The following is a 25,293-nucleotide window of genomic DNA, read 5'->3' as shown; positions in this document are numbered from 1 at the left end:
GTTTCTCTTCTTGCAACCCCCAGGTCATCAACACATCCCACAGGGCAGTCGCTATATTTTCAGTGCTGTGGGAGTCCGGAAAGTAGGAGACTTCCAAGCAGCGTGTTTTCAGTTCAAAGTCATTTGTGAGAGAGTGAACAGTAAAACTGATGTAGGGCTCAGTAGTATGACTGGACCATAAATCTGTGGTGCTTGCAAAGAAATCCGCTCCGCTTTTACAGACCCCAAGCATGCCTCATACATCTATGGAATTGCGACTTGGTAAATGGTTCTGTGATGGCACTTTGCATCTGCAGTCAAATTCTTTCAGCATCTCCAAAAAACCTTCTTTGCACACAACAAGGAGGGGATGGCTGTGGCCCAGGTGGTAGAGCGGGTCAACCAATGATCGAAGGGTTGGCGGATCGATTCCCCCTCTCGCCGAGTCATGTGCTGTTTTTTTTTCTCCCCTGTTAATCTCCCTTCACTAGCTTCCAGTTGCAGCCAGAATCAAATTCAAAACTCTCCTCCTGGCTTACAAAACATTTACAAGAACGGCCCCAGCCTTCATGGATTCCCTGATCCAGGTCTACTCCCCTTCACGCCCACTTCGCTCTGCATGTGAGAGACGCCTGGTGCTTCCAGCCCAGCATGGCTCGAAATCTCTAGCCAGACTCTTCTCCTCTGTTGTTCCAAAGTGGTGGAACAAACTACCAAACTCTGCATTCTGCTGAATCCCTTTCTACTTTTAAGAGACAATTGAAGACTCAATTGTTCAGAGAACACCTAGGCACTTAATCTGACTCCACCTTAGGGGTAGAATAAGTCAGGTGGTCCAAAACCCAGCACTTATTTAGCGCTGACAAAGTTGGGAAAAAAAGGGGGGGGGGTTGGAATTTCTTCTGCAACTTGATGGCAACACCTTTGACCAATCGCACTTGAAGCACTTTTTGCACTTACTACAGGTTTTTCCTTATGTCTGAATTCTTGCTTGTGTTGTACGTCGCTTTGGACAAAAGCGTCTGCTAAATGAAATTGTAGAATTGTAGACATTAATGGAGAGTGTGCATTTCACGATATAACGTGTAATGGCCGCAGTTAAACCTTGGTGGCGCTTGGAAGTTTTTTCATATAGTGTAGCAGAAGAAAAACTTTCACCAATTGTTGTCTGTGTGCTTGCCTTCCCTTTGTCTGCCTTCATGGGAGTAGCTCGTGGTGTTTTAGATTGTAAGAAAATGGCATACAGTTCCTTGTGCTTGTGTTCGAGGTGGCTGTGCAGATTTGTAGTGTTTCCTCACGACGTAGCCACAATTTTTCGGCATGACTTGCAAAGTTCTTGCATCTGTGACTCGTCCTGTCTCCTAAAACCGTAGTACTCCCAAATTTTGGAGGCGTGCTGTTTTTTAGGCACAAGTTGTTCGTTTCAGTCGTCTTTCTTGTGTCCTGCCATGTTGTGTTGTGGCGCTGGTAGCAAAAGTGCTTTCGGGGTGGGGGGAGGGGGGTTTAAGGTCGCACTCAATTGGTCACAAGTAAACGTCTATGCATGCAAAAAGCATGATTTATACATCGAAATAATCATAAAATTATTGCGCAACTTTGCGATATGGATATCGCATTTACCATCATTGCAAAAACGATATTTTTTATATATCGTGCAGCCCTAATGGTGTCTGTCAGTTGAGGTTTGTGGAGTTTTAAAATCGTGATCTTTTTGTTGATTAACCCTGGAAGCAAGAACCAAAGTTTCCTGTTCAGAGGTGCTGGAAGTGTTTATCTGAACTACTCCACACTGACAGCAACTGCATTGTGTTATCAAACAGTTTAATAATAAAACTCTGACAGAGGAATCGGTCATTCCATCATTTCAGTCCAGAGACATAATTCCATGTATAGAGATCATTCATGATCTAAAGAAAGCGCACGTACAGAGTTAGAGAGTGTAGAAGTAATGTGTTCAACTGCATTCCACTATTAACATGTTGGGTTTCACTGATGAGTCAAATCAACAGTACAGTAACCAGAAGTAAAATAAGAATAACATTAAAATCCAAATGTCCTGACAGGTTTGAAGGCTGAAGAGGACAGCAGCTTTATTCAGACAGATTTTACTGGATCCCCATCAAACCTGTCTGTGTGGTGTGTAGAAAAGTACCCAGTGGTGTTTACCATTAGAATCTTTGTGATCCTGTATCCACTGTGGAACAACGTGTTCATAGAAATGTTCGCTCATTTGGAGATGCTTGTATCATTCCTGCTGCTGTGTCATGGCTCCGAGACTTCTATTATATACCATCATATTCTTTTTGCATCAAACATCCGACTCTTGAGCTGATTTTGTTGGACAGCCAGTCCTGGACAAAGTGACAGATATTTGTTCTCTCATCATCACAGTAGTAACCATTATCTTTTGTCTCTTTGTCCCTCCAGAGCTCCCACAGTCGTATGTCTGTGAAAATGAGAAGACTGTTGTTGACCATCAGCCCCATGACCAGGAGAGAAACTCCATGGTGGACCATGAGGACCCAGAGCCTCTACGGATTAAAGATCAGCAGGAGGAACTCTGCACCAGTTGGGACCAATCAAACCCCGAGATTTCTCAAATGAAAATGGAACAGGAAGAATTGTGCACCAGTCTGGACCAATCAAACCCCGAGATTTCTCAAATTAAAATGGAACAGGAAGAATTGTGCACCAGTCTGGACCAATCAAACCCAGGGTTACCACAAATTAAAGTGGAACAGGATGAACTCTACTCCAGTCAGGAGGAAGAGTTAATTGGATTGAAACAGGAGACTGATACCTTTGAGGTGACTCCTGTGGATGAGGAAAGTGACCACAGTGAACCAAAACCAAACAGTGATCAGCTCCTGTTTCACATCTCTTGTGTAGCTGAGAGCCCAGATCAGGAAGGATGCAAGGATGACGACTCAGCATCAACTAGATGTATGGAGCAGAAACCAAGACATCAGAGTAACAGCAGTCACACTAATGATGTAGACAATGCTCCGTTGTCAGAGAGACAGTGTGATAATGACAAGGCAAGAAAATCTGCAACATGCGAGGTCTGTGGAAAAGCTTTTAGGTATAAATCAAAATTAATTAAACATCACAGAACCCACACAGGTGAGAAGCCGTATTCTTGTGAAACCTGTGGGAAAAGCTTCAGTCAACGGTCCTATTTGACTGCCCACATGAGACTTCACACAGGTGAGAAGCCATTTTCTTGTGGCACATGTGGAAAAAGCTTTAGTCACCGTTCCCATTTGACTGACCACATGAGATGTCACACAGGTGAGAAGCCATTTTCTTGTGGAACCTGTGGAAAAAGCTTTAGTCGACGGAACAATTTGACTGTCCACATGAGACGTCACACAGGTGAGAAGCCATATGTTTGTAACACTTGTGGAAAAAGATTTTCTGGTTCATCAGCACATTATAGGCACATGGCAGTTCACAAAATGGGAAAGCAATATTCTTGTGGAACCTGTGGAAAAAGCTTCAGTCAACAGACCCATTTGACTGAGCACATGAGACGTCACACAGGTGAGAAGCCGTTTTCTTGTGGCACATGTGGAAAAAGCTTTAATCACCGTTCCCATTTGACTGACCACATGAGATGTCACACAGGTGAGAAGCCATATTCTTGTGGAACCTGTGGAAAAAGCTTTAGTCGACGGAACAATTTGACTGCCCACATGAGACGTCACACAGGTGAGAAACCGTATGTTTGTAACACTTGTGGAAAAAGATTTTCTGATTCATCAGCACATAAGCAGCACATGGCAGTTCATAAAATGGAAAAGCCATATTCTTGTGGCACATGTGGAAAAAGCTTCAGTCACCGGCGCTCTTTCACTGTCCACTTAAGACGTCACACAGGTGAGAAGCCATATTCTTGTGGAACCTGTGGAAAAAGCTTCAGTCAACGGGGCTCTTTGACTGTCCACTTGAGACGTCACACAGGTGAGAAGCCATATTCTTGTGGAACCTGTGGAAAAAGCTTCATTCTACGGACCAATTTGACTGATCACATGAGACTTCACACAGGTGAGAAGCCGTATTCTTGTGGAACCTGTGGAAATAGCTTTAGTCGACGGACCTATTTGACTGACCACATGAGATGTCACACAGGTGAGAAGCCGTATTCTTGTGAAACCTGTGGAAAAAGCTTCAACCGTAGTTATCGATTAAAAGCCCACATGAGAATCCACACAGCTGAGAAGTTGTGATCCTGAAACATCTGTGGAAGCATAATGTCAGAACTAAGCTTGAAACAACATGGAAGAAATGGTACAGGTTAAAAGTAGATGTTTTAGATTTAAAGCACCTTTAGTCTGTGCTTCAACAACAATTGTGAGGAAGTATGTAAGCAATCCTTGATGATCAGACCAGATGGAGTCTGGACTGTGGTGGTGGTGGAGCAGGCAGAAGAACCAAACTGAATGTCTGGATGGATATGGTATTGGTACAGACTGCTTCATTTCTGCTATCATGACATCCTTCATCAGCAGAGCAGTGATTGGAAATATTGTGAAGCTGTTTGGAACATTTTCACATCCTGCTGAGAGAACATGGCTGTTCAGGTGTGAACATACTGCTGGAATCCACTCAGCTTGAGTTCTGCCGTCTTCCAAGTAAAAGGAGGAAACGAGATACAGAGACATTGTGACAGTAGGACACAACAGAGTGTGTCACTGCAGCAGAGGAGATCTGGACATGAAATAAAGTTGTAATAAAACATGTACAGCTCCATGACTGCTTCATGAAATGTTTTGAATGTATTTAAACAGACGTACATTTACAAGTTGTTTAGTAATGAATGTAACATTGAAGATCCCCAGCAAGAATATCTCTGAGTCAGATATCAAAGACATAACCAATTTAATTCAATTCAATTCAATTTTGTTTATATAGCACCAATTACAGTGAAATTGTCTCAAGATGCTTTACAGAACCCATATCCCTGATCCCCAGGGCAGCCCAAAGGCAACAGTGGCAAAAACACCCTTTTAACAGGGAAAAAAAACCTTGAGCAGAACCCGGCTCTTTATGTGGGGGAACCATCTGCTGCTTCTGCCCTAGCTTCTCGAAGGAGGCGGTCGCATTTTTCCTCTCTCCGTCTCTATCTCTGTTCTCCCCATACCCTCATGTTTCTGCTTGCTGCATTTTTGTCTCGTCTCGTCTGATTTGGAGTGATCTATTGGCACTGGACCTTCAAAACACCGATCATGGAATTGATTAGCTGGTCTCTCAACGCGATTGACAAGATTGACAAAGAACACAGGCTTAGGGGAGCCTACCTGCCCAGATGGGAGTTTTGCCTCTGGTTATGTGATCACCTGGGGAAAGGGGAAGGGGATCATGTGCCTGGCACCCCTATCCGTGGAGGATGTGGAGGACATCTACATATTCGGATTTATGATGACAGGTCTGCTGATAATTGGCTTGATTGTGGACCTGAGCTTCTGGAAAATTAGGAGGACCGCAGAGAGAAACGACGTCCAAACTCTGCTGATCCTTGCAATTGATCGGATTAAGGCTGCTGGTGACCGGAATGACGAACTCAAACGTAAGTGTGACTGTTGATTTGAGTCGGAGAGTGATGCCATCAGGGTGAGAATTGCCACAGCTGAGATCGAACAAGTTGAGCAACCAGGAGGAAGGTCAAATTGCTCCTTCCCCCGACTAAACAAAAAATGATACTGACAACATTTCGGCGCCCCTGGAATAAAACAAACTCCTCTGGAAGTTTTTCATGGCCAAGAGATAGCTCTTCTAAACTCTTCATTTTACCCTCTGCTATTATCCCATACCCTGTTAAAGATGTTTGTTTTTCTTTCTTTTTCCTCAAGACAGGCGTGCTCCCAACGGTGCTGCAGCCCGAGCTGCCATTGACAGGACAGCTCAAATGAAATTTCATTGTATATGAAAGTGTACAACGACAATAAAGGTCTGATTGATTGATTGATTGATTGATTGATTGATTGATTGAGTGGGTGGGTTGAGAGGGACAGAAGAGGGTATGGGGGGGCACTGGGCGCGCGCGCACCTCCCTCCGCCTGGCTGGGTGGGGCCCCGTTGATCGCTCCTCTTAAATCACTTCACAAACTTCGCACAATACAACTTGTAAATATACACATAGGGCACACAACATATCCCTCGGGGGGGGGGGTGGAGAGGTCATATTCCTACTCCACAATTCCCCTCCAATTTTAATGCACCACACTACCTGGGGGGTGGGTGGTTATGGGGTGGGACGTCATTAGACGGGATGGGCCCCAGTGCAGTGTTGTGCTGTGGCCCCCCGTCTATGCCCCCACCCTGACACTTCTTCCCCCAATTTTAACGCACCACATACACATTCACATTTTGGGCTTGCGGTGAGGCTGAGTGGGGGTTTCGTTACCCTGTGCTCTGCCTCACCGACCCCCCAATCCTAAGACACCACACATACTTGTATATACACTTGGGTGGGTCACATTCACGGTGCAGGGCGAGTATTCACCAGTTGGGGAACTGGTGAACTCAGTAACAGGGCAACTCACAATAGTTTTACTGGCGTGATCTCCGGGGCCTCTCCCTGCCGGGCCCGAGGGCCTGGGTTGTTGCGCCTCCCCTGGTGCTCCTTCCTCTCCCTCCCTCCTCCCCTCCCTCCCTCCTCCCCTCCCTCCCTCCCTCCCTCAGGGTCACGTCTCTCTGGGCGGGGCTCGTCTGCCCTTTCGGTGCCGTTGCCCGGTCCCTTGGTGCTGTTTTCCGGTGAGCGGGTGGCCTCCCGGATTTGGGTGTGGGAGGGGTGGCGTGGGTGGTGTGGTTGGATGGGGTGGGGTGGGGTGGCTGGGCGAGGGGTGGGGGGTGGCTTGGTGGGGGGCGGGGGGGGTGTTGGGGGTGGGTTGTGGGTGGGCGGCATGGTGGGGGAGGGGGGGTGGCGGGGGGTGGGACGGTGGGGGGGGCGGGGGTTTGGGGTCTGGGGGGCGGGGGGGTCGGGTTGTGGGGGGGGACGGGGGGAGGGCGGGTGGTCGTGGGGGAGGTGGGGCTGTGGGCCGGTGGGGCGCCGTGGGGGTCCGCTATGGCCCGTTCTGCTGCCCGGGCCTTGGGGCTCTGTCTGTGTCGGGGGGGGGGGGTCGCTCCGGGCTCCTGGGCTGGGTCTCCGCTTGGTGGCTCCTGCGGGGGGGCTGGGTGGACCTCCTTGGGCTGGAGGGGACAGCTCCCTCCTTTTGGTGGAGGTTTTCATGCATGTCAGACCCACCACACCGGCACCTACCAAAACTCAATAGTGTGTGTTCCTCCGGTTGCTGAGTCAGTGGAGGTTGCTGGGTTAGTATCTGTGGATCTCACTCTGCTCTATCTATCCTTCTTGTGGCCTCCTGACATCTTCATGATTGATCCGTTGGGACTTTGTCGTATTAGGTGTTTGTGAAGGGTTTTAGATTTGTAAATGGTTTTAAGGTATGAATTAAAGAGTACAAACAAATAAAATGCACCTTTTCTCTTAGAACACTGTCTATGCCTCACCTTTCTGTCTGTCCTGTGTTTGTTTTATGTTTCACTTGGGTGTGCACAGCCCTCAATGGCATAATGTAGAAAACAGCTTGAAATAAACATGATAGGTTAATTTGCCATGAGGGCCGGTGATGGTCACAGTCACAAAGAAGAAAAAAAATTGCACATGAAGCTTAAGCAGTGGCACCATGAGTGGTTGGTGTCATTTTTTGAGCGGACTTGCAGACAAACAGAAAAAAAAAAAAAAAAAAAAAAAAAAAAAGAGAGGGACAGAAGAGGGAGAGAGGGGTAAAGAGGGGGAGGGGAACAGGGAACATAAAACACAATTTGATACATGCATGATAAGACAGACGATACAAAGTAGAAGCTAACATGTAAATTGATCCATATGTGGCAGGACAGCCCAGTTCGTCTCCACAGGTGTATTAGATCAGGTGTGTGCAGCTGGGAATCATTATCCTGATGCACCTGGCTTACTGGGCGGTGCTACACTGCAGTATATTTGAGAGAGGGCTGCGTGTTTTCCACATGCGTCCTCTACCTGGAGCTGGGGTGTTCACTCAGCCGCGTGGTTTGCCGTGGCAGTTGCGAGATGCTGGCGGAGTATTTTTCTACCTACCTGTTAGGTATGTTCCGACGCGGTCACTGCGTCTCCAAGTGACGTTTGTGCGGTGTTTGACCTGCTCTCTGCTTTTAGCAGAATTCGGCTGGTACCTTGGCTGAAGGCTGGGAGCCGGGTATGTGTGTGGCCTCGGAGCTGGGCATAACCTATGCATCGCTTTTGATTTTTGAGGTAGGCTGGCTCAATCCTGTCATTTTGAATGTGTTTGCTGGGCTGCACGTGAAATGACTGACTGAATGTTAAAGAAGGAAAAACCCACAATTCTCACTGAAATCACTTGAAACTCACAAAAGTAACAATAAATAAAAATTTATTGAAAATTAAATAATCAAAAATAGCCATTACTTTTGAATTGTTGATTAACATAACTATTTAAAAAAACAAACTAATGAAACAGGCCTGGACAAAAATGATGGTACCTCTATAAAAGATTGAAAACTATTTGACCAGAGTGACATGATTAACTCAGGTGTGTCATTTAATTGACATCACAGGTGTTTCCAAACTCATAATCAGTCAGTCTGCCTATTTAAAGGGAGACAAGTCGTCACCCTGCTGTTTGGTGAAAAGGTGTGTACCACACTGAACATGGACAACAGAAAGCGAAGGAGAGAATTGTCCCAGGACATCCGAAAAAAAATGATAGACAAACATCTTAAAGGTAAAGGCTATAAGACCATCTCTAAACAGCTTGAAGTTCCTGTGACAACAGTGGCTCATATTATTCAGAAGTTCAAGACCCACGGGACAGTAGCCAACCTCCCTGGACGTGGCCGCAAGAGGAAAATTGATGACAAATTGAAGAGACGGATCGTTGGAATTGTATCCAAAGAGCCCAGAGCAACCTCCAAAGAAATTAAAGGTGAACTCCAAGGCCAAGGTACATCAGTGTCAGATCGCACCATTCGTCGTTGTTTGAGCCAAAGTGGACTTCATGGGAGACGACCAAGGAGGACACCACTGCTGAAAAAAACTCATAAAAAAGCCAGACTGGAATTTGCAAAAATGCATGTTGACAAGCCACAAAGCTTCTGGGAGAATGTCCTTTGGACAGATGAGACCAAACTGGAGCTTTTTGGTAAGGCACATCAACTCTATGTTCATAGACTCAAAAACCAAGCATACGAAGAAAAGAACACTGTCCCTACGGTGAAACATGGAGGAGGCTCAGTAATGTTTTGGGGCTGCTTTGCTGCATCTGGCACAGGGTGTCTTGAAAGTGTGCAAGGTACGATGAAATCTGAAGACTATCAAGGCATTCTGGAGAGAAATGTGCTGCCTAGTGTCAGAAAGCTTGGTCTCAGTCGCAGGTCATGGGTCTTCCAACAGGACAACGATCCTAAACACACAGCCAAAAACACCCAAGAATGGCTGAGAGAAAAGCGTTGGACTATTCTAAAGTGGCCTTCTATGAGCCCAGATCTGAATCCCATTGAACATATGTGGAAGGAGCTGAAACATGCCATTTGGAGAAGACACCCATCAAACCTGAGACAACTGGAGCTGTTTGCTCATGAGGAGTGGGCCAAAATCCCTGTTGACAGCTGCAGAACGCTCATTGACAAATACAGAAATCGTTTAATTGCAGTGATTGCCTCAAAAGGTTGTGCAACAAAATATTAAGTTATGGGTACCATCATTTTTGTCCAGCCCTATTTCATTAGTTTGTTTTTTTAAATAATTATGTTAATCAACAATTCAAAAGTGATGGCTGATTTTGATTATTTAATTTTCAATAAATTTTTATTTATTGTTACTTTTGTGAGTTTCAAGTGATTTCAGTGAGAATTGTGGGTTTTTCCTTCTTTAACTGAGGGGTACCAACAATTTTGTCCACGTGTGTACGTACCTGTGTGACGTTTCCCTGTATTGGAGTGGTGGTTCCCTCTAATCGGATTTCCTGGGGGTGAAATTCCCCCAGGTGGCGTTGTCAGTCATTTGGTAATCAGCCAAAGTACATTAATCCTTGTAGCATTGCCACACAGTTTCCTGTTCTGGTGTACAGCTCTGGTATTAAATCTACTACATGTATAGATGGTAGTAAAATTCAAACAGTATGGAGAAGAGCATATCAAGTAAAGTGAGGGTGATGCAGAGTAGACTGGTGGAAATGAGCAGTTGGAAGCAGAGGGCTAGAGGAAGGTCGGCAGCAGCATCCCACAGTGGACATGATGGAGACCAGACCAGTTGGTGGGACAGCAACCACAGATCTGAAGCATCCAGCTCTAGGACCAGGGACACTCGGAGAAAGGACACAGGGAGAAACAGAGTTAGTGTAATGCAATAACGGTATTTGTATTAAATCTAAAGGTAGATAGAGAAGGACTCAGTGCATCCAGAGAGGTCCCCCAGCAGCCTATAGGCCTATAGCAGCATGACTAAGGGACGTCCAAGAGGAAGACTCCAGCTGACCCCATCAGGGTCACCCAGTCAGCCCTAACTAGAAGATCTGTCAAAAAGGAGGAGATGCAGCGTAAGGTGAAAGTAGAGGTGGCAAAGGCCAAACAAGGGGCTTACGATGACTTGTATGCTAGATTAGACAGTAAGGAGGGAGAGACTGACCTGTACAGGTTGGCAAGGCAGAGAGACAGAGATGGGAAGGACGTGCAGCAGGTTAGGGTGATAAAGGATAAGGATGGAAGTGTGTTGACAGGTGCCAATAGTGTGATGGGAAGATGGAAAGAGTACTTTGAAGAGTTGATGAACGAGGAAAATGAGAGAGAATGAAGAGTAGAAGAGGTGACTGTTGTGGACCAGGAAGTAGCAAAGATTAGTAAGGATGAAGTGAGGAGGGCATTGAAGAGGATGAAGAGTGGAAAGGCACTTGGTCCTGATGATATACCTGTGGAGGTATGGAAGTGTCTCAGAGAGGTAGCAGTAGAGTTTCTGACTGGGTTGTTCAACAGGATCTTAGATCGTGAGAAGATGCCCGAGGAATGGAGGAGAAGTGTACTGGTGCCCATCTTTAAGAACAAGGGAGATGTGCAGAGTTGTGGCAACTACAGAGGAATAAAGCTGATGAGCCACACGATGAAGCTATGGGAAAGAGTAGTTGAAGCTAGACTAAGGGCAGAGGTGAACATCTGTGAGCAGCAGTATGGTTTCATGCCAAGAAAGAGTACAACAGATGCAATATTTGCTTTGAGGATGTTGATAGAGAAGTACAGAGAAGGTCAGAAGGAGCTGCATTGTGTCTTTGTAGATCTGGAGAAAGCTTCTGACAGGGTGCCCAGAGAGGAACTGTGGTTTCGTATGAGGAAGTCTGGAGTGGCAGAGAAGTATGTTAGAGTGGTGCAGGACATGTATGAGGACTGTAAGACAGTGGTGAGGTGTGCTGTAGGAGTAACAGAGGAGTTCAAGGTGGAGGTGGGAGTACATCAGGGATCAGCTCTGAGCCCCTTCTTGTTTGCTATGGTGATGGACAGGATGACAGACGAGGTTAGACAGGAGTCTCCATGGACTATGATGTTTGCAGATGACATTGTGATCTGTAGTGAGAGCAGGGAACAGGTGGAGGAGAAGCTAGAGGCGTGGAGGTTTGCCCTGGAAAGGAGAGGAATGAAGGTTAGCCGCAGCAAGACGGAGTATCTGTGTGTGAATGAGAGGGACCCAAGTGGAAGAGTGAGGTTACAGGGAGAAGAGATCAAGAAGGTGGAGGATTTTAAGTACTTAGGGTCAACAGTCCAGAGAAATGGAGAGTGTGGAAAAGAGGTGAAGAAGCGTGTACAGGCAGGCTGGAACGGCTGGAGAAAAGTGTCAGGTGTGATGTGTGATAGAAGAGTTTCAGCTAAAATGAAAGGAAAGGTTTACAAAACTGTGGTGAGACCAGCCATGTTGTTTGGTCTGGAGACAGTGTCCCTGAGGAAAAGACAGGAGGCAGAGCTGGAGGTAGCAGAACTGAAGATGCTGAGGTTCTCTTTGGGAGTGACCAGGATGGATAGGATCAGGAATGAGGACATCAGAGGGACAGCACATGTTAGAGGCTTTGGAGATAAAGTCAGAGAGGCCAGACTGAGATGGTTCAGACATGTCCAGAGGAGAGAGAGTGAATATATTGGTAGAAGGATGCTGAGTTTCCCACTGCCAGGCAGGAGGCCTAGAGGAAGACCAAAGAGGAGGTTTATGGATGTGGTTAAAGAGGACATGAAGGTAGTTGGTGTGAGAGAAGAGGATGCAGCAGACAGGGTTAGATGGAGGCAATTGATTCACTGTGGCGACCCCTGAAGGGAAAAGCAGAAAGGAAAAGAAGAAGATACCGAGTATGTCATGGAAGAGAGACAATAAAAACAGACACAATGGTCAGTTACAAGGTGGTTTGATTGATCCATGATTCCGACTCATGGACTCAGTAACATCAAACACACCACCTTCCAGTAGCTGTCTATAGGTATATGATAGCGGCACCATACATTTTCTCCAGTCTGTTATTTACTGTAGTAAGGCGAAAATGCAGCAGAGTTCTTTCTTTGTTTGGAACAGCTAAATGGGTAAAAGTTTATTTCACACTGTGCAGACAACAATAATGAATGTGTGCATGTGCCACCGTGATCAAGTTTTATACTCATGCATCATGAGATTTTATTAGTAAATGAGAGACATTAGTATCGCACAGAGACATAATAAAGAGTAGACGCCGCTCGGGGTGCTGCGCAGCGAGAAATACGGCCGCCATCTTGGGCCGGTCAGCCGCTCCACTCAGCGCTGTTTGACAGCGCATTTAATCCATCTTAACTCTGAATATTAAACTGATTTTCACACGTTTTTTATTTTTATTTTTTTGCTGCAAACGTCATACATGTATCTGTGATACAGGACAAATGGTTCGGCATATTTTAATATTCATAGAGGGATTAACAGTAATAGAATATTCTGATATTAAGCTCGACTGTAGACAGGTGTTTTGCAAACACTGTAAACACACACACACACTAATATATGTTAGAGAAGCAGATAATGGCAGTAAAGTCAATTATTTTTAATAATTTGAAGAGACAATATATGATTACACTATATATACATATATAAACAAAATACTGACTAATGAACACATATTTCTATATAAAACTATATATATATTTATATATATATATCATTTTCTGATATATCTTTTTTTAATATATATGTTTGAATTATATTGATTATATTGATACTCCATACATGATTTATATATGTAGTATGATTTTCTCTGATATATAACTTTTATCTATTATATATATGTGAATGATGTTGATACTCCATCTATGATTTATATATATTCATTTTCTCTGATATATAACTTCTATCTATTGTTTTATATAGAAATATGTGTTCATTAGTCAGTATTTTGTTTATATATGTATATATAGCGTAATCATATATTGTCGCTTCAAATTATTAAAATAATTGACTTTACTGCCATTATCTGCTTCTCATTATTAGTTGAATATTCAGAGTTAAGATGGATTAAATGCGCTGTCAAACAGCGCTGAGTGGAGCAGCTGACCGGTCCAAGATGGCGGCCCCACCGCTCGTCAGCCCCAATAGGCAGTAACGGTCGATGCGGCGTCTACTCTTTATTATGTCTATGGTATCGCACATGTCTGCATCTTCAAACCATAAACAGGAAGTGAATTCGGTGACGTACGTGCATTACGTTTGTGCTGGGAGCTGCTATGATTGGTGGAACTCACGGGAGGCGGGCCAAAATTGCGGGAAAGTTGCGGTGATTGGACAAAATTGCAAGGCCGCAATTATATCAATGACTTTTTGTTTTCAGAGCTAGCTGTCACTCACACATACTCATTAAATTAGGTTAATTAATATTTTCCCAAAACCAAACTTACAGAAAGATGCACAACATCTATGCTAAACATGCAGTTATGTTACAAGCCAGACAGCATACTACAGAGGTTTACTAAGAGACCAGTGTTACGGCCGTGGCCGTATTTGTTTTGTTTTTTTGTTGTAGTTTCGAACTGTTTTATTGTCTGGGAGTGGGTGCTCTGTGGATTCTGTGTAAATCTTTGTGTGCAGGAGGCGTGGTTGGCGGACAATGCTGATTGGCTGGCTGTTATTTCAAATCCTGGCGGCCAGCAGTGATGGAGGAGCCACTTTGACAGCAGCACCCTTTGTGTGTCTCCCCAGCCTCCAAATATTTGAATTCGATTAGAGTAGCGGAGTTTTGTTGTTTGGTTTAGTAGTTTTTTTTTTTTGCTTATTGTGTATGTTTTTGGATTGGATATTTTCTTTTGTTTGAGAGCAAGAAACGCCTCTTTAGTTTGTATCCGTCTTTTGTTGGTTTTGAATGAACAGCCCATGCAGTGGCCTCTTTAAGTTGTAGTTATATTGCAAAATAAATTCTGGTATCTTTTTAGAACTTGTTAGACTGTTGTTTCTTTTGGGGACTGGGGAAATATTCGGGGTTATTTTTTCTTCTTTTTTTTACTTTATGTTGTGCACCCTACCCCCTAGACAGGGGCATAACATAATTTGGGGGCTCGTCCTATCTGGTTTTTTCTCCTGTGCGTTCGTGGTGAGTATTTTTTTGGTTTTTTCTAGTTGGTTGGCAGTTTTTTCTTTGTGTGTTGGGGTATGGATCTGGATGCGTTTGCACAAACTCCTACCCTGGAAAAGTTAAATAAGTGCACCAAAGCAGATTTGTTATTAATTGCCAATTTGTTTAATGTTTCTCTGCCCTTTATGGCCAAGAAGGCAGAGATTAAGGCTCAGCTGGCACAGCATTTGGTGAGGGAAGGCATCGTGGCGGCAGAGTCTGCGTCTGTCGGTGCTCCTGAGGAGGTGCCACGTCCGATGAAGGCGGAGGCGACCACGGCTAAGCCGGTCCCCAGCGGCCTGGTGGATGTGGGAGCGGAGGCTGCCACACCCGCTATGGCCTCTCCTGATCCTATCGCTCTCCTACAGGCTGGAGTCGATACAGAGGACCTGAAGCTGGCCCTTCGTATGAAGGAGGTGGAGCTGGAGACAAGAACCCGAGAGGTTGAGCTCATGCACCTCCGTATAAGGGCGTTAGAGCTGGGCAGGGCTTCTCCTTTGTCTAGCCCTTTAAATCCTCCCGCCACTGTCGCTGAAAAATGTGATGTTAGTAGACATATTGCTCTGGTGCCAACGTTTAGGGAAGCTGAGGTAGATTCTTACTTTAACGCTTTTGAGCGCATTGCAGCAACTCTTAGTTGGCCCAAGGATGTGTGGAGTTTGCTGCTCCAGTGTAAACTAGTGGGGAAAGCTCAGGAAGTTTGTGCATCCTTATCCATTAATGAAAGTCTGGATTATGCTATTGTTAAGGCTACTGTGTTGCGGGCCTATGAATTAGTACCGGAGGCTTATCGCCAAAAATTTCGCAACTGTGAAAAATCTGCCAACCAAACCTATGTGGAGTTTGCGAGAGAGAAAACGCTTTTACTGGACAAGTGGTGTGCTGCCAGTAAAGTAGCTGATTTTGCGCAGCTTCGTGAATCGCTCTTATTGAAAGAGTTTAAGTCGTGTCTCCCTGATAAAATCGTTGTTTATTTAAATGAACAAAAGGTCGACACACTGTCCAAAGCCGCTGTACTTGCAGATGAATTTGTGTTAACACATCGTGTCTCTTTTCCTCCGATACGACGTGACGTCTCCTCTGGCGGTGTGGGCAAATCCCAGCGCACATCGCCTAAGACTCCTCCACGCACAAACGCCGCATCCACTGAGACACGTGAGTGCTTTTACTGCCGTGTATCTGGGCATGTGATTTCGGACTGCCCAGCTCTGCAGCGGAAACGACAGAACCTAAATATTAAAAACCCTAAAAGTGTTGGTTTCGTTCAGCCTGCTCCTGCTCCCTCTCCGCCCAGCACAGGTGAACCTGCTGAGGTGGATAAAGCTTACCGCCCATTCATCCTCCAGGGTTCGGTGTCGCTGGCGGGTCAGGAGGAGAACCAGGTTCCCATCACTATTTTGCGCGACACGGGGGCTACACAGTCCCTTATTCTTCAGAGCGTTTTGCCGTTTTCTAACGAATCCTTTTGTGGTTCTGATGCTCTTCTGTGGGGTGTTAAAATGAGCGTGTTACGAGCACCGCTGCACACTGTTTTTTTGCGCTCACCTCTCGTCTCTGGCCCAGTTAAAATTGGCGTTCGTTCTCGTTTACCGGTGCGCGGTGTTGCGCTCATTCTTGGAAACGACTTGGCGGGTGAAAAGGTTTTTCCGACGCCCGAAGTGACCGAACATCCTATTGTGGATTTTTCTGCCCCTGCTGCTGTCAGTGACTCCTCTGTGTTCCCGGCTTGTGCCGTTACGCGCGCCCAGGCGCGCAAGTTTGGTGATGTATTGGATCTATCTGATTCTTTTATGTGTGCTGATGATGTTCCTGTGAGAACAGAGAAAAATGTTGGAAAATCTGATAAATGTGTAGCCGAAAACTTGCTGCCAACTGATGCTAACCTGTCCTTTGTTGTTGATAGGGCTGAGTTTGCTCTTGCACAGCAGACTGATCCATCTCTGACAACCTGCCTCTCATCTGCTGCCAGCGCAAACACCGATAAGCCCTCTGTGTACTGCATTGATAATGGTATACTAATGCGTAAGTACGCCCCCCCCTTCTGGTGATCTGGGTTGGAATTCGGTTCAACAGGTGGTTGTGCCTCAAAAATTTCGTCCCCACGTCCTTAGTTTTGCACATGACAACTTTTCTGGTCATTTAGGAATTAAAAAGACTTACCACCGCATCCTGCGTTATTTCTTTTGGCCAGGTTTGAAGAGTGATGTGTCCACCTTCTGTAGATCCTGTCATGTCTGTCAACTTAGCGGCAAACCAAATCAGGTTATTCCACCTGCTCCTCTGCAGCCAATCCCGGCTCTCGGTGAGCCATTTGAGCATATAATCATAGACTGTGTAGGTCCACTTCCCAAAACAAAGTCCGGTCATCAGTACCTGCTAACTCTAATGTGTGCAGCAACCCGGTACCCCGAGGCTATCCCGCTGCGCACAATCAAAACCAAAGCCGTCATAAAAGCCCTGGTAAATTTCTTCTCCACATTCGGTATGCCAAAATCCATCCAGACAGATCAAGGTACCAATTTCACATCCAAGCTGTTCGCTCAGGTTCTCTCCACTCTGTCCATAAAACATAGAAAAGCCAGTAGTTTTCATCCAGAATCTCAAGGTGCACTGGAACGTTTTCATCAGACGTTAAAGTCAATGTTAAAAAAATATTGTCTCGAGTCTGGCAAGGAGTGGGATGAGGGGCTGCCTTTTATCCTCCTCGCGGCGCGTGAAAGTGTACAGGAATCTACCGGTTTTAGTCCCGCCGAATTAGTGTTCGGTCACACAGTGCGTGGGCCTCTGAGATGGCTCCGTGAGAAATACCTGTCCGATACTCCAGGCCCACCTGTAAACGTGTTAGACTATGTGAGTTCTTTTAGGGAGCGCCTTCACAAAGCCTGCGATGCCGCGCGCAGGTCTCTTTCGGCATCCCAAAAGAAAATGAAAAAGCAATTTGACAAAAAAAGTGTGAAAAGAGAATTCCAAATTGGTGATAAAGTCCTGATTCTGCTTCTGACTCCTGGTTCCGCCCTTCAAGCAAAATTTTGTGGGCCCTATGCAGTGCAGAAAAAACTAAGTGAAACTGATTATGTGGTTGGAACCCCAGACAGGAGGAGGAAGACTCGTGTGTGTGCCACATCAATATGATGAAGGCGTATTATAACCGTGACTTAGATGTCACTTCGTCATCCCCAGCCGTGCTCTCTGTTGCTAGTGCCCCTCTGCCTCCTTCTCAGTATTTCCCGGAAGCGACGGCCTTCGTGTCTCTGTGGCTGACTCCTGTGCTCGTCTCCAAAATTCAGAGATTTTGGCAGACTTAAAATCCCACCTTTCCCACCTGAGTGACACCGCTATAAAAGATGTCTACAGTTTAATCAATGATCACCTGTCACTATTTTCAGATACTCCCTCCCGTACTACTGTTCTGTCCCATGATATTGACGTTGGTGATCATCCGCCCATTAAACAGCATGCTTATCGCGTGAACCCCACAAAACGCGCTCTGTTCCAGCAGGAGGTGGCTTACCTGTTGGAGAATGGCTTGGCAATCCCTAGCTGCAGCGCGTGGAGTTCTCCGTGCTTGCTTGTGCCGAAGCCGGATAAAACTCCTCGGTTCTGCACGGATTTCAGAAAAGTTAATAAAGCAACCAAGCCTGATTCGTATCCTCTGCCCAGGATGGAGGACTGTGTGGACCGCGTTGGTTCAGCCAAATTCGTAACAAAATTAGATTTGTTGAAAGGCTATTGGCAAGTCCCGTTAACCCCTCGTGCGTCTGAAATCTCTGCTTTCGTGACCCCCGACAGTTTCCTGCAGTATACGGTCATGCCCTTTGGCCTGCGGAATGCTCCTGCCACCTTTCAGCGTCTTATGTATAGAGTTCTATCTGATGTTCGTAACTGTGAGGTTTACTTGGATGATGTTGTTGCTTACTCCAGCACGTGGTGTGAACATGTAAACACTCTTCGTGTTATTTTTGGCAGGCTGCAGAAAGCGTCTCTCACCCTCAACCTGGCCAAATGTGAATTCGGTAGGGCCACCGTGACTTACTTGGGTAAGGAGGTTGGCCAGGGGCAGGTGCGCGCTCTCTCCTCGAAGGTTCAGGCCATCCTTGATTATCCCGTGCCTCAGACCCGCCGCCAGCTCCGCCGTTTCCTCGGAATGGCAGGTTATTACCGAGGCTTTTGCAGGAATTTCGCTGATGTAGTTGCCCCTCTGACAAGCCTGACCAGTGTCTCTCGGCCATTCGTCTGGTACTCGGTATGCCAGAAATCCTTCGAGTCAGTTAAGGCGCTCCTGTGCAGCACACCTGTCCTCTCAGCTCCTGACTTCGCGCGCCCCTTCAAGCTGGAGGTGGATGCCAGCGCACGTGGTGCTGGGGCGGTCCTGCTGCAGGAGGATGCCAGTGGTGTTGACCATCCGGTGGCGTACTTCTCAAAAAAGTTTAACAGACACCAGCTCCAATACAGCACCATCGAGCAGGAGGCGCTGTCATTGTTGCTTGCTCTGCAGCATTTTGAAGTGTACCTGGTGCCTAGTCCACTGCCCGTTCTGGTCTTCACCGACCATAATCCCCTGGTGTTTTTGGCGCAGATGAGCAACAAAAACCGCCGGCTGATGAGATGGTCACTGCTGGTGCAAGATTTTAACATTGAGATCCACCATAAGAAAGGCAGTGAAAATGTGATAGCCGATGCTCTGTCCCGTGTGCATCTCCCTCCCTGAGAGACAAACATTATGGGGGAAATGTTTGTTTCTTTGGTGATGGGGGTGTTACGGCCGTGGCCGTATTTGTTTTTTTTTTTGTTGTTGTTGTAGTTTCGAACTGTTTTATTGTTTGGGAGTGGGTGCTCTGTGGATTCTGTGTAAATCTTTGTGTGCAGGAGGCGTGGTTGGCGGACGATGCTGATTGGCTGGCTGTTATTTCAAATCCTGGCGGCCAGCAGTGATGGAGGAGCCACTTTGACAGCAGCACCCTTTGTGTGTCTCCCCAGCCTCCAAATATTTGAATTCGATTAGAGTAGCGGAGTTTTGTTGTTTGGTTTAGTAGTTTTTTTTTTTTTTTGCTTATTGTGTATGTTTTTGGATTGGATATTTTCTTTTGTTTGAGAGCAAGAAACGCCTCTTTAGTTTGTATCCGTCTTTTGTTGGTTTTGAATGAACAGCCCATGCAGTGGCCTCTTTAAGTTGTAGTTATATTGCAAAATAAATTCTGGTATCTTTTTAGAACTTGTTAGACTGTTGTTTCTTTTGGGGACTGGGGAAATATTCGGGGTTATTTTTTTCTTCTTTTTTTTACTTTATGTTGTGCACCCTACCCCCTAGACAGGGGCATAACACCAGACACACATACTACTGGTGAAAGTGCAGTTTGCATGAAAATTGTGTACTTAAAAATCACATTTTGATGAAATGTACTTAAATACACAAATCACATGACAAAACCAAGTGCCAGAAAAATGTTAAATTACACAAATAAAATGCACCAGAGGCCACCAAATAGCACTAAAAAAATTTAAATTATAAATACTTCTTGGGAACACTCTGGTATTATGTCAGGAGTCAGTAAAAAAATATTTTCTTACCATTTCTGTGTAGCTTTTAGCTCAGTGTGGTCAGAGATCTTCTCAGTCACTGCAGTGAGAGCTAGCTGCTCTTTGACCTCAGACTGCCGCGGAGTTCAGGAGAAAAGGAGCGCTTGATTTATGACACAGCTTACACCACTGAATCAATGCATGTTGTGACACAAGCAGGAAGAGACTGTCAGGTCACTCCTTTCACAAAACAAATGCATCTTCAGCCCACCAGCCTGTACAGTTTGGCTCATAGCCAGTGAATGGGGAAAATAAATTGAACTCTGTTCTCAATATGAACAATTTCTGAATTTGTGCCATTTATATTACTCTTTATTAATTAATATTATCATTGCATTTAGTCTATAAGAGCTTGTAGGCTTCTTGGGCACGTAAAAGTTAAGGTTTATGTATTTTTGTGCACACCAGCATGTACAATATACAACATGTGTTCAGCTCCTGAAGCTTTTAACTCAGATTAGCCAGTAAATGGGAAAATAAGTTGGTTTAGACATTATCTTTAGCTGTCTGTATCACTTAGCAGGGACAGCTTTACTAGCTAGCAGTAACAACATGGTAGATTAGCTGAACCCAGTTAGCTCCATAACTGTGGGGTGGGGGAGGGGCATAGTCAGGGTGGGGACTCCAAAGGTCTGGTTCTGTGTGACAGCTCAGGTTTTACTGAGACTGGGAGCAGGAAGAGAATGAAAGGCAGCTGTCAGCTGAAATGTAATTGTATAAAGTTATAATACATGAATAGTTAAATGAATTAATTGAACTCATTTCTCAATACTAACAATCTCATAATTTGTGAAGCTTTTAACTCAGGGTAGCCAGTGATGGTCTACATCACTAGTCTCCTTCTTGCTTGGTCACTCAGTTTGTGAGGACAACCTGCTGCAGGCAGATTTCCTTCCATTTCCTAATGATGGATTCAGAGGGGGCATATCATGGAAATGTCACTTTTTCAGTGCTTGTACACTTAAATATAGGTCTCTAGTGTGTCTGTTCAAAGTAAGACAACCCACAGAGTTTTTTGTGAGCAGACTCGGTCAACAATCACACGATTCAACGATCCGTTTAGATTCTGAGTCTCTCTGTGACATCAGTGTCTCCATGAGGATGTCATCATGCCCCCTGTCAGTATTTTCACCCACAGACTTAGAGCTATCACTGTGAAGGTGCACAGTTTTTCTCACAGGCACCAGATACACTAGCATTATGTTGAGTGACTGAAGAGATGGAAGAGGACAGCAGTGGATCAGTATGACAGGAACTAAAACAGAGTATGTTGAACAAAGCTGTTTAGACAGAGGGAGAGGAGTGCTGTGCTGCTTGAGGGTATTTTCACCAAAGCATGTCACAGACTTTTCACCTCGGCATTAAAGAAGTTTTTTTGTTTTTCTTTTTGTTGTAAATTATATATTGAGGCCTCAAGCAGTTGATGTGGACTGGTCCATAACTGCCTATGCATTCTCCATTTGCCCTGTTGCTTTCAGGAGGTCTTGATCCACCTCATTTGGATGCTGTATTTTTGTGGCTTAACTGCTCTGCTCGGCACATTTCATACACGAGGGCAGCTCAGTGTGCTTTACATGAAAACACTGCAACACTGGAGGTATTCAGATAAGCATAAAAAGCACAATTTAAATAATAAATATGATAAAACATAGAAAAGAACAGGAAAATTAAAAATATATTTAAAACATAAAACTACAATTTGCATTTAAAATAATGTAAAATAAGCTATAATAAGAAAGCAGAGGCAAGCAGAAAAGTTTTGATCTGTGATTTAAAAGAAGTGAGACTTGGAGCAGACCTACAGCTTTCAGGGACTTTGTTCCAGATATGTGGAGCATAATAAGCAAACGCTGCTTCACCGTGTTTAGTTCTAACTCCAGGGACTGAAAGCAGACCAGGACCTGAAGACCTCAGAGGTCCAGATGGTTTTGTTTCAAAAAGTGTAATGGTATAACTTAATTATAGGTTCTTTTGCTTGGAACATGACATTGTACAATTAAATTTAACATGTTTAATCCCACTGCACTGATACTGTAAAATTCAACATTATTGTTGTATTTTTAAATTAATCAACCATAAACTACTACAGAGCTCCCTGAATTCAGGTTAGTACATGTAATTTGTATGTGTATGTTATAATTACATGGATGCATTGCAAATGGGTGTCAACATGTCATGATATCTACAGGTATGGCTCTAAACTAGACCTGACACAAAAAGGGCATTACACTTTTTGAAGGTAGTCACTTTTAACAAAGAACCAAACATACATAATACTACCATTGGAATGACTACTAATACTTGTATCCCAATTTAAAGTAGTGAAAAGCAAAAACCGATTTTGACATCACCCATGCCATTCTGAGTAAGAATATCTCAGTAACTACAAATATAACCCTGCTGCTTTTTGTACAGTGATAGAAGACAGATGGAACTGTCTTGTAGAAACATTTGGGGTCTCTGGTACCTGTCCCACACTGAGATTTTTGCCCCCCAAAATAGCCAATTAAAAATCTCGTCCAACTTTGGGAGCTCATATTTTCCAAACTGAGGTACCTAGAAAGCTCCAGTTTGCTAAGTTATCACACAAGTTTGTGTAGAATGGAACCCAGGGGTGTTAGAACACTTCTGTGCAGTATTTCTAGTACTTTTAAGGTCCCAAACCCCACTCGCGAGTAGGTGTCTCTTAATTTTTTAGCATTTTTATCAAGCCCTCATGGCCTACAGAGTGTAGATCAGGGGTCAGCAACCTTTAACACTCAAAGAGCCATTTCAACCCGTTTCTCACAGAAAAGAAAACACCGGGAGCCGCAAAATCCTTTTGGCATTTAAAATGAAGACAACACTGCATATATCGCTTTTTTACCTCTATGCCCTTGTTAATCAGTCGTGATTAATTAATTACAAAGCCTCTAATTAGATAGATTCATTTTTTAAATTGTGTCCTTCCACTAATATTTATCTTACTTGGTTAATGTCATTTTTGCTCCTGGACCTCATTTGTTACGTAATGTTAGCTGGAAATCAATATTTTGTGAATGTCTATTTAACTTGTAAAATCTATTTATCTTAAGCTAATAACTTTTCTCCAGTAAGTCGCTGTTCTATTTTCCAAGACGACACTCCTCTGACTCTCTGACCTGCTGCCTGGACATCGAGCCGTGTTCTTGCGAGTAACGTGTATTACCCTATCATGTGTACCGTATTTTCACGACCAAAAGGCGCAGTCTCAGTTATGTGTGCCATTACTGTATTTAACACACACATAAGGCGCACCTGATTATATGGCGAGGGTTTTATATACAATCCACGCCCACACTTCCCCCTTTAACGTTCTCATGGTGTCCTCTACTACGTCGGCCTTAAAACAACAACAACACACACACAAGCACACAAGTGTGCGTATTTAAAAATAGAGCGGGAGCAAAACTGAGTTTGGTATTCACATTTTTTTTACCGGTAATCGTCATCAATCAAACCCATGGAAGTCCTCATCCTCTGTTTCTGAATTGAACAGCTGCACTAAACCTCCATCAAACATGCCAGGCTCACTTTCTTCACTGTCAGAGTCACTTTCCGTGCCGTGCGGCGCCTCGGAAATGATGCCGGCTTTTGCGAAAGCTCGAACAACAGTGCCAGCAGACACGTTAGCCCGAGCATCTACAATCCATTGGCAAATTGTGGCGTAACTCGCCCGGCGCTGCCTTCCACTCTTAGTGAAACTGTGGTCTCCATCGGTCATCCATCGCTCCCACGCCGCTCGCAGCCTTACTTTGAACGGCCGGTTCACACCGATGTCCAGCGGTTGGAGTTCCTTTGTCAGGCCTCCCGGAATGACAGCAAGCTCAGAGTTCATTTGCTTCACTTGTTTTTTCACATCGGCTGTGAGATGGGCACGCATAGAGTCACAGATCAACAGCGATGGTGATGCGTGGAAAAAAACACCTGCTCTACGTCCGCCTTACAACAACACACACAGGACGCACTGCACCATAGGGCGCGCCGCACAATTTGAAGAAAATCTAAGACTTTTATGTGCGCCTTATAGTCGTGAAAATACGGTACTTTTGACTCAAAGACAGACGTGTCTTTCTTGGAGTGGAGCTTTAATATACAGGCTTGCCATTCTTGAGTACAAAACGATGTGAAACTACAGGCGTTGCTTCTCCATAGTGATGGGACAAATGAACCGAGGCATCGAGGCGTGTCTCGAGTAAAAGTGGGCGTGTCAGATGAAGCTTCGCTTCGAGGCTTGGGTCGCTTCTGAAAAAGTCACGTGACCGATGACAAACGAGGCCTCGGTTTGTGCAGATCACGTGATTGGTTCGTTCAACGTATCGCTGTCCCATAAAAACGTTTCAGATCTCGAGCCCCACTGTGGGTGTTGTTGGCGTTTGTGGAGAGAGGAGTGAGAGCGAGTTGTAGTTAGTATTATTCAGTAAGTATTATTAGTTAGTATTATTCGGTGTGAAATACCAGAGCAGTAGCTGGAGGAGTAGGAGAAGTGTAGGAAGAGCAGCAGTTTAGATTATTTCCCAACTGCAGTGCTTTGATGTGAGATATTATATATATTTTTCTTTTACATTGGTTTATGGGTTGTGTAAAATTATGGGTGTTTGTGTGTGTCAGTTTTACCATTTGTAAATGTCACTCCTGTATTTGGTGTCTGCACCTTCTGTCACCTTCTTCAGTCACATGGGAACTAGACACTGACGTGTATGTAAAGAAGCCACTGGGAGCCACAGTTCTACAGCAGGGCCTGCAAAGCATGTGTTAGTTTGTGTGTTACCTATTCTGAAAGACAACATGTGTAAGTGAAATATGAACAAAAGTTGTATTTATTATTAATAAAATGAGCTGTAAGCTATACACTGATGTTGGGTAATGATTGATTCATGTGATGGTGCATATATATATATATTTATATTTATATTGTGGTGACAGTGATTTTACAAGAAACCACTGTAAGAACATTCAAATTCCTGCCAGTTCCATGTTTGTTGGTTGTATCACAAATACTCTCTCACAGATGGAGCAAGGAAGAAAGAGGAAGCCCTCACCCGTGTGGGAGCATTTTGAGTTG

The 25,293-nt window shown here is 44.8% G+C and overlaps 2 protein-coding genes and 1 long non-coding RNA gene across 4 annotated transcripts in view; 2 read left to right on the top strand and 1 right to left on the bottom strand.

Moving 5' to 3' along the window:
* Positions 1-25,293, top strand: part of LOC127535524 (zinc finger protein 883-like) — a 131,975-nt gene that overhangs the window by 16,340 nt on the left and 90,342 nt on the right. The window contains exon 2 of one of the 2 annotated variants that reach the window (XM_051953787.1): positions 2,407-3,061. The exons of the other annotated variant lie outside the window; for it this stretch is intronic. Within the exon in view, the coding sequence (XP_051809747.1) occupies positions 2,407-3,061 (655 nt within the window). The remainder of the gene's footprint in view (positions 1-2,406; positions 3,062-25,293) is intronic. 2 annotated transcript variants of the gene reach the window in all.
* Positions 1-25,293, bottom strand: part of LOC127535546 (zinc finger BED domain-containing protein 4-like) — a 122,267-nt gene that overhangs the window by 14,442 nt on the left and 82,532 nt on the right. The gene's annotated exons all lie outside the window — the stretch shown is intronic.
* Positions 13,569-25,085, top strand: LOC127535603 (uncharacterized). Its single transcript, XR_007944480.1, has 2 exons — positions 13,569-14,279; positions 19,667-25,085. It is a non-coding gene; the product is annotated as an uncharacterized LOC127535603 (long non-coding RNA).

Source organism: Acanthochromis polyacanthus, chromosome 9 (genome assembly GCF_021347895.1).
Source record: "Acanthochromis polyacanthus isolate Apoly-LR-REF ecotype Palm Island chromosome 9, KAUST_Apoly_ChrSc, whole genome shotgun sequence".
NCBI classification, from domain to species: domain Eukaryota; kingdom Metazoa; phylum Chordata; class Actinopteri; family Pomacentridae; genus Acanthochromis; species Acanthochromis polyacanthus.
This window is presented reverse-complemented; position numbering and strand designations above follow the sequence as displayed.